The following is a 13,477-nucleotide window of genomic DNA, read 5'->3' on the forward strand; positions in this document are numbered from 1 at the left end:
CAGTAATAAAGTGGGATAACTGAGCTGAATGAAAGAGGGCGGCAGGAGGAGACGTAGAGAAAGGGGGCGAGGAGAAGAAGGACAGAGAGTGGGGGAAGGAGATGACTGACAGAGACAGGTCGAAGAAGAAGGACATGACCAAAGAGAGGGAGACAGGGAGATGGGCAGAGATAGGGGGGAGAAGGAGATTTGGGCTTATATCCTATCCAAGTTAGAAACTTGTGATTTCTTTCTTTTCCATTCAACAGGTCTGAGCCACAGCAACGAAAAACTGGGTACAGCTAGTAATAATAATAGACCGAAAACTGTAAGACATAATTAGTAGTTACATGATCATTATAATGCAAGTAGCAACAGAGTTTGGTAATTACATTTGAAGCCGGTTAGTACTAGTAGCGCTACTGCTAACGTAATGTCGCAAAGTAAGGAACGTATTAAGTTTGATAGCACTAATCGATAAACCGATGGCAGGAGCATATACCGCAAGCACAGTTCGAATATAATTGACGAAGTAATGTGATACAATACACTTAGATCAAGTGCCTTTGCAGTCTGCATGGTTGCAGGCGGAGACCAAATGTCTTTGTGGTTTGCATGGTTGGAGAGGAGTTCCGAGAGTAAAAGAAACACGAATAGAACAAGAAGATGAAGAGTGGAGTCCGGTTTTTTCTTTCAAAAATTCTAACAATGGATCGGAGATCATGCAAGGGTGAAGTGTGTGAAAGAGAACAGAGTAAATGCATAAAGGCAAAATACGTTCGTAAAAGCGGATTAATGAAAACGGTTTTATTGTCATTTCTGAGCTAATGTTAAATAACTACACGTGCTTTCTTTAAAACCAGTTGTAATTATTGTATAACGGTAAAGAAGCCAGATACCGTACCATGCATCTAAAATTAGAAAAGAAAAACAAGCTACACCCAGACACGGAATCGAACTCGACTCTCCTACGCCCTGCACCAAATGGGAAGCAGAGCTACCACACTATTGAATGAAGACACTTGTCGTAAATGAGGTTACTGCGTTGCCAAATTTACTGCATTTTGATGTCTGTTTTCTACCGACAATATGCACGGGAGAAACTTTTCTTACATACATTTTTCTACTGCGCTGTGGCATCAGTGTTGGCGGATTATGCTCACCTGTATGTCGCCAGTCCCAACGGTGATCAGAGGTCCTTATGACCAACCAGGTAAAGTACTTTGAGATGTGCTCGATAATGTTTTAATTCCCTCGTATTGTACTTATAGCGAATTTGTTTGCTTTAATTAATATTCTTCCCTGTGAGCCACTGATCTTGCGTACTACTTGTTTCGATTGATAACTGACAGTTTACCTTTAGCAGTCTGGCACCTAACAAAAACAAATAACGGGGGCTGCTACGTTATGGTTTCCAGTGTTTGGTTTCGAAACGTCTATGCAATGTACTCCTAATACGGAGCTACTAAAGTGTATGCTACAGTCGTTACTGACCTGTTTTAACAGCCTCGTCCATTACGAGCTCCTCGTCTTTTAATGATCTCGACGTCGACACGGTGCTAAACTCCAATCTACCTTCCTTAATTTTCCCGAGCGTCTGTTGAGGCACTGCATCGTCGCGTCCGCTGCTTCGTTCATTCACCACGGGCTCTTCAACAGTGGAGAGAAGAATGCCAGAAAACATGACTCGAGATTCCCTTGGAAACTTATTAATACCTATATGAATCAGTTACAGCTCGTGTAGATGTTGAGTGTACTGCAAAGGTTGGTTACTAGAAATAGTACAAAATGAATTAATATAACGATATTCAACAGTGTAAAGCTAAATACATTTGAGACGCATTGTTTATTTTGTATCCCGCCTGGAAGGCGGCGCGTGGGTCTGCTCCTGAAAACTGAAAGGTCGGCAGAATGACGAAAGCGAGTAGAAGCAGGAATAGGTGAAAATCTCTCGGTACTGCAGTGTGAATTAAAATCACCTTTACTTTAGCAAGAAGATGAATACATAACTTTGCACTGAGGTACGAAGCCTTAGACCCGTCGTAAGTAGTGCAAAGTCCATATATAAAGCGAAGTGTCCCAGCCGTCTGCTCTTGATCAAATGGGCTGAATCCGGAGCGGGGCTCGGAGAGCTCCACAGCGCCGGCTAGAGGGCGCTGTCGTCGGTGTCTCGTAGTGCCAACCTATTAACTTGCACCTACGCCGTGGCATCGTTGCAGTTTACGTATCTGAAAACAATCCAGCTGTGGATGTGGCGCCAAATCTGTATGTGAGTGCTAAAAATGAAGAGGAAATCTGTGAGATGGCACTTGATGACCTAATGCCACAATGAATTCAGAATTGGAGTGTTGTTCCCTCGTTGGTGCTATTTTGACTGATGGAAGGACATCTCTGTATATTTCGCTGTTGGTGGTATATGGTTCTAAAAAGGGGTCTATAGTATTGTGAACTGAAGCCACACTGCCGATGTGAGGTGCTCTCTGAACATGTGTGGCCTCACAGCTGAGGCATCTGAATTCTATGAAGCAAGTAGCCCGTTGCAACAAGCATGTGGCAGCAGGATTAGAATACAAAAGCGACGGTCTGCCACGGTTCCGTACAGTGGTTAAAATAACTTAAATTTTTCATGTGGACCCTCCAAGAAACTTTTTTCCATATCATTTTTGGCATATTATCTGCTGTAGTGGTAATTCATCAATGATTTTTGTGGTTCCTATTCTAATAAATTGCGTACTTACTCTCTCTATTTTTTAATTTTAATCTTGAAATAACCACAAACTTGGCCAGAAATAATGCGTATCACTGAATGGCAGTTGCTAGAGCCGCCCGGATACCCATGCGCATTAGCACGCCGCTTCTGGGATTGGGGAAGAGTCGCAAACGCCGAATGGAATGCCCCTGGCGGAATTCGACGAGGACCGGTGTGCCGGCCAGTCTGGAGGTGCGTTTTATGCGTTTTCCGTCATCCTACTGGATGAATATGGGGCTAGTGCCCACGTACCACCTCAGTTATACTATTTCCAGACATTTTGAAAACGTTCTCACGCTTTCACGTGGGATATCTCTAGTGGGGAAAAGAAATTTCATCCTCCGGGGGGAGGGGGGGGGGAGGGGGGGTTGTGAAGGGGGAGTGAAGGGGTTGCGACAGGAAGAAGGGAGGAGGATTGAGTTTAACGTCCCGTCGACATCGAGGTCATTAGAGACGGAGCACAAGCTCGGATTATGTCAAGGATCGGACAGGAAATCGGGGTTGCGACAGTAAGGGCATCAGGCCATCCTCTATCATTACCATCACCAAATCCAGATTAAATTCAGACGCCCTGAAGACACAGGATAAGGTCAGGAGACAGAAGATGGCATCAGCAGTTGTATGCACGCCGATTGGAAACTATGACCCTACATTGGATGGCAAATCCCAAAAACTGCTCAGACTTGAACATTTTTTGTCAACTACTTAGCTCGTACCTCCTGTTGCAGTGGAACACCTGTTGTCCAACGCGCCGACGGCCGTGGAGACGTACTACTGCTCGCCCAGCGGCTTCGCCTTCCTACGCATCTACTTCACCAGCAAGTACTACTACGTGCTCGACTACTTGGGCTACAACTTCGCCGTCAACTTCTGCACGGCTTTTATAAGCATTATCGCCACGTTCGCGTGGAACTACGTGGACCTGTTCATCATCCTTCTGAGCATCGCCATTACGGAGCGATTCAAGCAGATCAACATAGCAGTCAAGTCGTGCACGGACAAGGTACAAGATTTTTCGGTATCGGTACCTCAGTTGTTATCTACTGTGTGATATATGCCACAACAATTTTTGAAATGTATCAGAGAAATTAAATATGAAATATATGTGTTAGTAGCATATACAGGGTGTATCATAATTAATAGCGACTATTGACGCAAATTAAAAAACACTATCTAATGGAAAGTATTCGGTCACCGAAAGAGGACATTGAAATACATTTATGATGGTTTGAACTCTGATGAAGACACTTTCACGTGCAGTGGAATTCCTCTAACTTTTCCTTGCAGTCACAACACAAGGAACAATTAGAGGAAATAACAAATCATCAACTGTCCGGAACTTAATAATGGATATGTGGTGTGTCCAACCTTAGCCTTAGCCGGGGACAGTTTCAATGAAGTGTCTTAATGTCTGTGGAGAAATGGCAGCCCGTTCTTCCTCAGGAGCCGAAACCAGAGGAAGGACTGATATTAGACGACGGTGTCCGGAACGAAGTCAACACTCTAACTCATCCCATTGATGTTCCACTGGGTTCTGGCCCGGACAATGGGCACTACAGTCAATTCCAGGAATGCTACTGTCAACAAACCATTGCCTCACAGATGCTGAATTATGACAGTATGTAACGTCACGCTGGTGCAAACAGTCACGGTCTTTGAACTGTCCCTCTAATGCACTGTTCCCCTGCTGTATGCGCTATTCTATTTCAAATAGGATGAAAAACGAGAAAATTAACCTCATATTTTTTTAAAACCACAAATAATTCCTACATGTGTCAACTGCTGTAAAGGATAGCAACTTTCATAAAATTAACACTCAGATGTTTACTAGTTTTCGAGTTAGAATTCGGTAAAGTATACGTTATTTTCCGAACGAGACAATGTGTCTGCCGCGTAACTCAAGAACCTTATATCCAATTTCAGTAAAGTACAATTCATTTTGAAGCGAATGTCTGTTGTAAATGGAGGTATATAACAACAACAGAACAATAATCAATATAATTCTTAAAAACCTTTATTTCCTGTATTAAGCATAAATACAATTTTTGAAAAGATGAAACTTACATAGGTTTGTATACAGAGTGGTCCATTGATCGTGATTGGGCCAAATATCTCACGAAATAAGCGTCAAACGAAAAAACTACAAAGAACGATCTCGTCTACCTTGAAGGGGGAAACCAGATTGCGCTATGGTTGGCCCGCTAGATGGCGCTGCCATAGATCAAACGGATATCAACTGCTTTTTTTAAATAGGAACTCCCATTTTTTATTACATATTCGTGTAGTACGTAAAGAAATATGAATGTTTTAGTTGGACCACTTTTTTCGCTTTGTGGTAGATGGCGCTGTAATAGTCATAAACATATGGCTCACAATTTTAGACGAACAGTTGGTAACAGGTACGTTTTTTAAAATTAAAATACAGAACGTAGGTACGTTTGAACATTTTATTTCGGTTGTTCCAATGTGACACATGTACCTTTGTGAACTTATCATTTCTGAGAACGCATGCTGTTACAGCGTGATTACCTGTAAATAACACATTAATGCAATAAATGCTCAAAATGGTGTCCTCCACCTGCCATGTAATATGCTATTCAGTACCGCCTCAACCGCACGCGAGCTATGTGCCGGACATCCATCATGTTTTAAGTACATCGTCATTCTGTCATGCAGTGAAACATCCTGTAGTAACATCGGTAGAACATTACGTAGGAAATCAGCATACATTGCACCATTTAGATTACCATCGATAAAATGGGGGCCAATTATCCTTCCTCCCATAATGCCGCACTATACATTAACCCGCCAAGGTCGCTGACGTTCCTCTTGTCGCAGCCATCGTGGATTTTTCGTTACCCAATAGTGCGTATTATGCCGGTTTACGTTACCGCTGTTGGTGAATGACGCTTCGTCGTTAAATAGAACGCGTGCAAAAAATCTGTTATCGTCCCGTAATTTCTCTTGTGCCCAGTGGCAGAACTGTACACGACGTTCAAAGTCGTCGCCATGCAATTCCTGGTGCATAGAAATATGGTACGGGTGCAATCGATGTTGATGTAGCATTCTCAACACCGACGTTTTTGAGATTCCCGATTCTCGCGCAATTTGTATGCTACTGTTGTGCGGATTAGCCGCGACAGCAGCTGAAACACCTACTTGGGCATCCTCATTTGTTGCAGGTCGTGGTTGACATTTCACATGTGGCTGAACACTTCCTGTTTCCTTAAATAACGTAACTATCCGGGGAACGGTCCGGACACTTCAATGATGTCGTCCAGGATACCGAGCAGCTTACATAGCACACGCCCGTAGGGCATTTTGATCACAATAGCCATACATCAACACGATATCGACCTTTTCCGCGATTGGTAAACGGTCCATTTTAACACGGGTAATGCATCACGAAGCAAATACCGTCAGCACTGGCGGAATGTTACGTGATACCACGTACTTATACGTTTGTGACTACTACAGCGCCATCTATCACAATGCGAAAAAAGTGGTCCAACTAAAACACTCATATTTCTTTACGTACTACACGAATATGTAATAAAAATGGCTGGTTCAAATGGTTCAAATGGCTCTGAGCACTATGGGACTTAACATCTATGGTCATCAGTCCCCTAGAACGTAGAACTACTTAAACCTAACTAACCTAAGGACAGCACACAACACCCAGCCATCACGAGGCAGAGAAAATCCCTGACCCCGCCGGGAATCGAACCCGGGAACCCGGGCGTGGGAAGCGAGAACGCTACCGCAAATAAAAATGGGGGTTCCTATTTAAAAAAGGGCAGTTGATATCCGTTTGACCTGTGGCAGCGCCATCTAGCGGGCTAACCATAGCGCCATCTGGTTTCCCCCTTCAAGCTAGACAAGTTTCGTTCTTTGTAGTTTTTTCTTTTGACGCTTATTTCGTGAGATATTTGGCACGGTCACTATCAATGGACCACCCTGTATATGTGATGTCTGTTCTGTCGAAATGCCGCGAGTAATGAGGATAATGGGCAAGGGACTCTACATTAGTAGTGTGTGTGTGTGTGTGTGTGTGTGTGTGTGTGTGAATAAGTTGAGGAATTTGGGTCTGACGGGAGGCGCGATTACGTAGCACACAGTTTGCGATGTCCACTGGGTCCGGATGAATTTGTGGTCTGGGCATCTTCCTAGTGAGCAGGAGAAGCGGGTTCGAATCTCGGTCTGGCATAAATTTTCAACTTTTCCCATCGGTTTAAATCAGTGTCCACTCGCAGTCAAAGACTCTAATTTCTTTGTGTCTCTTACATACGCTTCAGGCTCTTTTTATTGCAGACTGACTTCGGTTTTAAGTTTTATGGAGCCCTTTGTCTGAAACGCGGAAAAATAATAAAATTATAAATATTTACGCTCGCACTGTACTTCGGCAGCGACGTGCTGCCGTCTGCCACTCTAGCCGTGGAGAGGCCACGCAGCGTTGTTTTTGCGTAACACGGCGTAGTGCAGCTAGCGAGGTTTGATGCTATTCTCATTTACTACGACCGCGCGGGGTAGGCGTGCGGTCTGAGGCACCTTGACACGGTTTGCGCGGCTCCCCCCGTCGGAGGTTCCAGTCCTCCCTCGAGCATGGGTGTGCGTGTTGTCCTTAGCGTAAATTACTTTAACTTAGAGACCGAGCGAGGTGGCGCAGTGGTTGGACACTGGACTCGCATTCGGGAGGACGACGGTTCAATCTCGAGTCCGGCCATCCTGATTTAGGTTTTCCGTGATTTCCCTAAATCGCTCCAGGCAAATGCCGGGATGGTTCCTTTGAAAGGGCACGGCCGACTGCCTTCCCCATCCTTCCCTAATCCGATGAGACCGATGACCTTGCTGTCTGGTCTCCTTCCCCATACAACCCAACCAAACCCAAACCTTTAACTTAGATTAAGTAGGGTGTAAACCTAGGGACCGATGACCTCAGCAGTTTGGTCCCATAGGAACGTACCACAAATTTCCAATTTCATTCACTTCTTATTTTTTTTTTACACATCTCCATTGAATACAATATAAAAACGTTTACTACAAGGTGTACAACGTTGCTTCCGCCGTTTGCCGATAGGTGGCGACAACGGTAAGTAACGGTCGAAAGAAACAGATCTCAGACGTCAGGCAGTTAGCTTGGACCTCTGTCAACACAACCTCATTCAAACATTAGTCGATTTGTATCTGGCATCATAAAGTTCTTCGTGATTGAAAATGCCAGTTTACGAGCCTAATTCTAGTTATTTGCGGGAGGAGTTACTGTTTTGTTTCAATATGAAGGAAACACCGGCTGAGTCTCATCGAATGCTATGCAACGTATGGTAAGGACGCTATTAGTGAAAGAACGTGTCGTGAGTGGTTTCAACGCTTCAAGAACGGTGGGTTTTAATGTCGTAGACCGGCATAGTGGTGGAAGAGAGAATGTTTTCGCAGACGCAGAATTGGAGACATTGCTGAGTGAAGACTCCCGTCAAACTCAAGAAGAATTGGCACAATTAGTGGGAGTGGCACAGCAAGCCACTTCAAAACGTCTCGAGGCTATGGGCATGATTCACAAAGAAGTAACTTGGGTCCCGTGTGAGCTGAAACCAAGAGACGTTGAACGGCGTTTGTGTGTTTGTGAACAGTTGCTTCAGAGTCAAATACGGAAGGGATTTCTGCATCGCATTGTGACCGGGGAAGAAAAGTGGGTTCATTTCGATAACCCTAAAATCATGGGGATGTCCCAACCATGCTTCCACATCGACGGTCAAACCGAACATTCACGACTCCAAGATCATACTCTGCATTTGGTGGGATCAGCTCGACGTCGTGTACTATGAGGTGTTAAAACCAAGTGAAACAATCACAGGTGCTCGATATCGAACGCAGTTAATGCGTTTGAGCAGAGCATTAAAAGACAAACGGCCGCAGTACAGAAGAGGCACGTTAAACTGATTTTGCCGTACGAGAACGCTCGGTGCCACGTTGCAAAAGAGGTCAAACGTACTTGGAAACGTGAAGTGGGAAGTCCTAGCCCACCCGTCGTATTCTCCAGACATTGCTCCGTCTGACTATCACCTTTTTAGGTCAATGGCGCATGGCCTGGCTGACCAACACTTCCGATCTCACGAAGAAGTCACAAATTAGATCGATTCGTGGATCGCTTCAAAAGATAAACAATTTTTTCGACGCGAGATTCGTACACTGCCCGAAAGATGGGCAAAAGTAGTGGCCAGTGATGGATAATACTTTGAATGACACATGTGTAACCAATTTGTTTCATTAGAGCCTCAAATGTTGGGGAAAAACAGTGGAAGCAAAGTTGTACACGTTGTAATATTTTTTTAAATCAAATGCTGAATAATATGGCATAATGTTTATTCCATTTAAAACTGTGGTTTTGGGAAACAAATATGAAACACGGATGAAAATTACATTACATTTAAGTTCTAGAAATCTTATAAGTACCAACTCAAACTATACTGTATGACCTGCAGTTAGAATTTAATTTGAGAATTTTACTTTGGTTAGTTTTCGAGCTGCGAGTCTCAGAATCGCGTGATTTTATTAAAACTTTGAAAAAAACTCGGAAGCGCTTCTTCATCACAACTACGATTTTGCAAAAGATGTTAAGGTAACTCCTACTTTCGATGATACAAAACTTGTAACAGCTACGAGTCTACCATAAATTGTAACGTGTCACGTGCTGAAGCAGTGTGATATTTCTTGTTAATGTAGGGCATCGGTGAAATTTGAGCGCTTTTAGATGGCGATTTAACCGAAAAGTTACCATTACAAATAATTTTGTACTAACTAGGACAGTATTTTATGTTGAAGTCAGTGGCGGCTTGTGACCACACATTCGCAATTATTTCGCAAACGGCTCATTTGCAGACCCGTATTTAGTGAGAAGTTTTTCCTCTATGTTCATGTGCTTTCAACTGTGACAGTTTTCATAATTAATAATGGTACAACTTGGACAATGTACCCAAAGTTTATTTTCTACCAACTACTAATTTTCTCAATATAGTAAATTAATATTAAACGTACATCAATAATAAAGGAAACAACATTTAAAACCCAAACAATTTACCTGAAATATTTAAAGATCCTTACTGTGAGGCAATACTTCGTCTATATAATTAAGTCGCGTACTTTAATTTTGTTGGTGACTAGCTGTACCCGGCCATGCTTTGCTGTGGCTCAGTCTACTTAAATGGAAAAGAAGGAAAGAAGAAAGCATACGTTTCTAACATGCAAAAGAATTGTATATTGTCCTAATATACTTCTCTCCCCTGCCTCTGTTCATCTCCCCATTTCTTTGTCCATATTCTCCCCGTTCCCCCCCCCTCTCTCTCTGTCCATATTCTCCTCCTCTCTCCATCTTCTCTTCCCCCTCTTTCTCTCCATCTCCTCCTTCCCATTGTCAATGTCCATTTCGCCCCATCCCTCTGGCCATCTCCTCTCCCCCCCCCTCCCCCCCTCTGATCTTGAAGCTCGTTTATTATAGAAGGTTGTAGTATTGGTTTATGATTAGAATGCGGTTCGTGATATAAGTTTTATATTAAAGTGTTTATAGTCTGTATGGGCTTAAAGTTTATTACAGTAATGGGTAAAAATTTGAAGTAAATTGGAAAGGAACATTTTGAGATTTTTGATAGAAATAGTTTTCCTTTATAGTCTGAGTCACTAACTGTTACCACCTAGAATAACTCCGAAAGTATCATAGTAAATTAAAAGTTTGTGGAACAAATGTTGTATGGGACAACGGGGGCCATAATATTACGTTGGGTCTTTGTTGGTACGTGGGGTCGCGTCAGAGATATGGTCAACTTTGATTTTTTTTAATGGGTTGCTATAGTTTGGTACTTATTTTCTGATAGCGGCTATCTAGACGAATCCAATTATGTGTAACAGTAAGGTCTTTGAAGGTCAACGAAGGTCAAAAAGGTGGCATGAACGTCCATTTACAGGTGTTCGAAGTGGTGACCATTGGTATCAATGTTGTGCTGCAATCTTCTTATCATGGATTGAGTGGTATTCCTTATCACATTGGCACTCATCGAAGATCATGCTCTGACAATTCTCTCTCGTACATCGTTCAAATAGCAAATGTTCGCCGAATACGGCGTATCCATCTAACGTGCCATTGAAATGTAAACACCATTCGACAGTCTCGCAATTCAACACTAATAGGAACTGTAAGACTAGTATCGTGGAATGAAGCTAATGTGAATGATGTATTCCTTCGAAAAACAAGTCGATATGCTTCTCATTTACGGATGATGCCAATGAAATTCAGTGAGAACTAGAGACTCATACTCTGACAGATATCCTCAACGCACTCACCCTACACGTCGTACATTTAAATATATTTATGATAAATTGAGAACAACTAGATCTTTAACGCATGGGAAACATACCGGCAAAGGAAAGTTACTAACGAGGAAACGGAAATAGGTGCTCTTGCCACTGTGTTTCGAGATCCTTGTGTTAGTTCGCGTCAAATGGAAATGGAATCTTGCATGAGCCAGAGTAGTGTTGTTTGTGTTCTGCATCGCCATACAGATCATCCTTACCATATCAGTCTCCACGAAGAATTAACTGGTACGGATTGTATGCGTCGCTTTGAATCCTGCGGTGGGCTCAACTTCAGATTCAGAGGAATAAAACAGTTATTAACTTGATTTTGTTTACTAAAGAGGCTACATTCACGAACCACGGAAATGTTAATTTGCATAACGTGCATTATTGGGCAACTGAAAGTCCATGTTGGCGGCGGCAAGTTGCACACCAAAAACCGTGGTCCGTGAATGTATGTTGTGGGATTCTAGAGAACAGACTTATAGGCCCCTATTTCATCGAAGGAAATCTTCATGGTAGGAAGTACATCACATTCCTGAAAGAAACATTAGGTCTGTTATTGAAAGAAAATCTTTAGGAACAAGGAACAGAATGTGATATCAACATGATGGGAGTCCAGCAGGTTTTTCACTGATGGCTAGAAATGAGCCGGCCGGAGTGGCCGTGCGGTTCTAGGCGCAGAACCGAGCGACCTCTACGGTCGCAGGTTCGAATCCTGCCTCTGGCATGGATGTGTGTGATGTCCTTAGGTTATTTCTAAGTTCTAGGCGACTGATGACTTCAGAAGTTAAGTCGCATAGTGCTCAGAGCCATTTTGGCTAGAAATGATTTGCACAGACAATTCCCAAATCGTTGGAATCGACGCGGAGGAGATGTGTCGTGGCCGGCTCGTTCGTCAGACTTGACGCCCCTGGATTTTTTCTTGTGAGGATTTGTAAAAGACTTTGCTTAGAAAGACGTTCCAATTACATCTGAAGAAATGTGAGAGAGAATTGTCCATGTGATAAGGAATACCATCCAATCCATGATAAGAAGATTGCAGCACTGCATTGATACCAATGGTCATCACTTCGAACACCTTCTGTGAATGGACGTACATGCCATCTTTGCGACCTTCGTTCACCTTCAAAGACCATAGTGTTACAGATCAATGGATTCGTCTCGATAGCCACTATCAGAAAATAAGTACCAAACTATAGCATCCCATTAAAAAAAAAACAAAAAAAGAAACAAAGTTGACCTTCATATCTCTGACACGACCACACCTACCAAATAAAAACCAATGTCATATTATGGCCCCCCTTGTCCCATGCAACTTATGTCCCACAAAATTTTCAGCCCATATTCTAGAATGGCTGGCACCTATAGCACGCCCATATTAGAATTCAACGTTTTGTCAAAATTTCAAAGCAATCGGTTGAGAACTTTAGGAGATTGACGATTTTGAACAAACCAACATTTACGTTTTTATAAAGTTTCCCCATGGATAGAGCGTCTGCCAAGTAAGCAGGAGATCCCGGGTTCGAGTCCCGGTCGGGGCACACATTTTCAACATGTCCCCAATGAAGTACATCAACGCCTGTTTGCAGCTAGGGTGTCCATTTAATTATCATTTCGTTTCCCCATTTATTACATATATACCAGATGGAATTCTAGTAGGTACACTGATAAGGTAAAGCATTATTACCACTGCCCACCGCGAAGTCGGATGTCGCCTAGTGGCGATGGGGGAAAGTGACACGGTAAGGAAAGAATTCAGGATGTAATAAAACTGTACAGCTGTGAGGACACATTCCTCACACGTAAACAAGACATTGCGTCATATGAACATGAGTCTGGAAATGCTTTGTTTCAATGTTTCAATTCATTTTTCCAACTCATTAATCATGGGAAACACACAAGAACAGAACGTTAGGATCATGGGGAACATGCAATCTTGGTGACGTCTGGTTACATTGTGCACCGCTAGTGTTTTGTTTTACATGTCCCTGTTGCCAGGCGATGTACGACATTGTTTGTTTCCAGGTAAAATCAACTGTTCCATCGATCAGTACGACCGCTGCAAGCGCAGGGGTTACTACGCAGAGTTAATCGCAAACGTGGCTGGTGCAATGGCAATATGCACAAATACGGACACGACAGATGCCCATTTGATGTGTAGATTGTCTGACAGTAATAGCACCCGCGCTCAACGTTTGTAGCTGGAGAGATTTCCAGGACGAATGTGGCGCGACGGACAAACTTCTGAAGCTATTGGTAGTCGACTTACGGAATATGAGGCATTCAGGCATGATACTCGCGACCGACGGAGGACTAGAAGGACGAGGGGACCGCAACGGGGGGTGGTAATTCTTCATGCAGTTGACGACGACCATAGTGCCTGCGCAAGACATGTAGCTGCAA

At 43.2% G+C, this 13,477-nt stretch overlaps 1 protein-coding gene across 1 annotated transcript in view; it reads left to right on the top strand.

Annotated features, from left to right (window-relative positions):
• The window catches only part of LOC126235625 (gustatory receptor 5a for trehalose-like), a 167,014-nt gene that overhangs the window by 52,768 nt on the left and 100,769 nt on the right, over positions 1–13,477 (top strand). Inside the window, exon 5 of the mRNA XM_049944337.1 lies at positions 3,457–3,731. Coding sequence (XP_049800294.1) covers positions 3,457–3,731 — 275 coding nt within the window. The remainder of the gene's footprint in view (positions 1–3,456; positions 3,732–13,477) is intronic.

Source organism: Schistocerca nitens, chromosome 2 (genome assembly GCF_023898315.1).
Source record: "Schistocerca nitens isolate TAMUIC-IGC-003100 chromosome 2, iqSchNite1.1, whole genome shotgun sequence".
Taxonomy (NCBI): Eukaryota; Metazoa; Arthropoda; class Insecta; order Orthoptera; family Acrididae; genus Schistocerca; species Schistocerca nitens.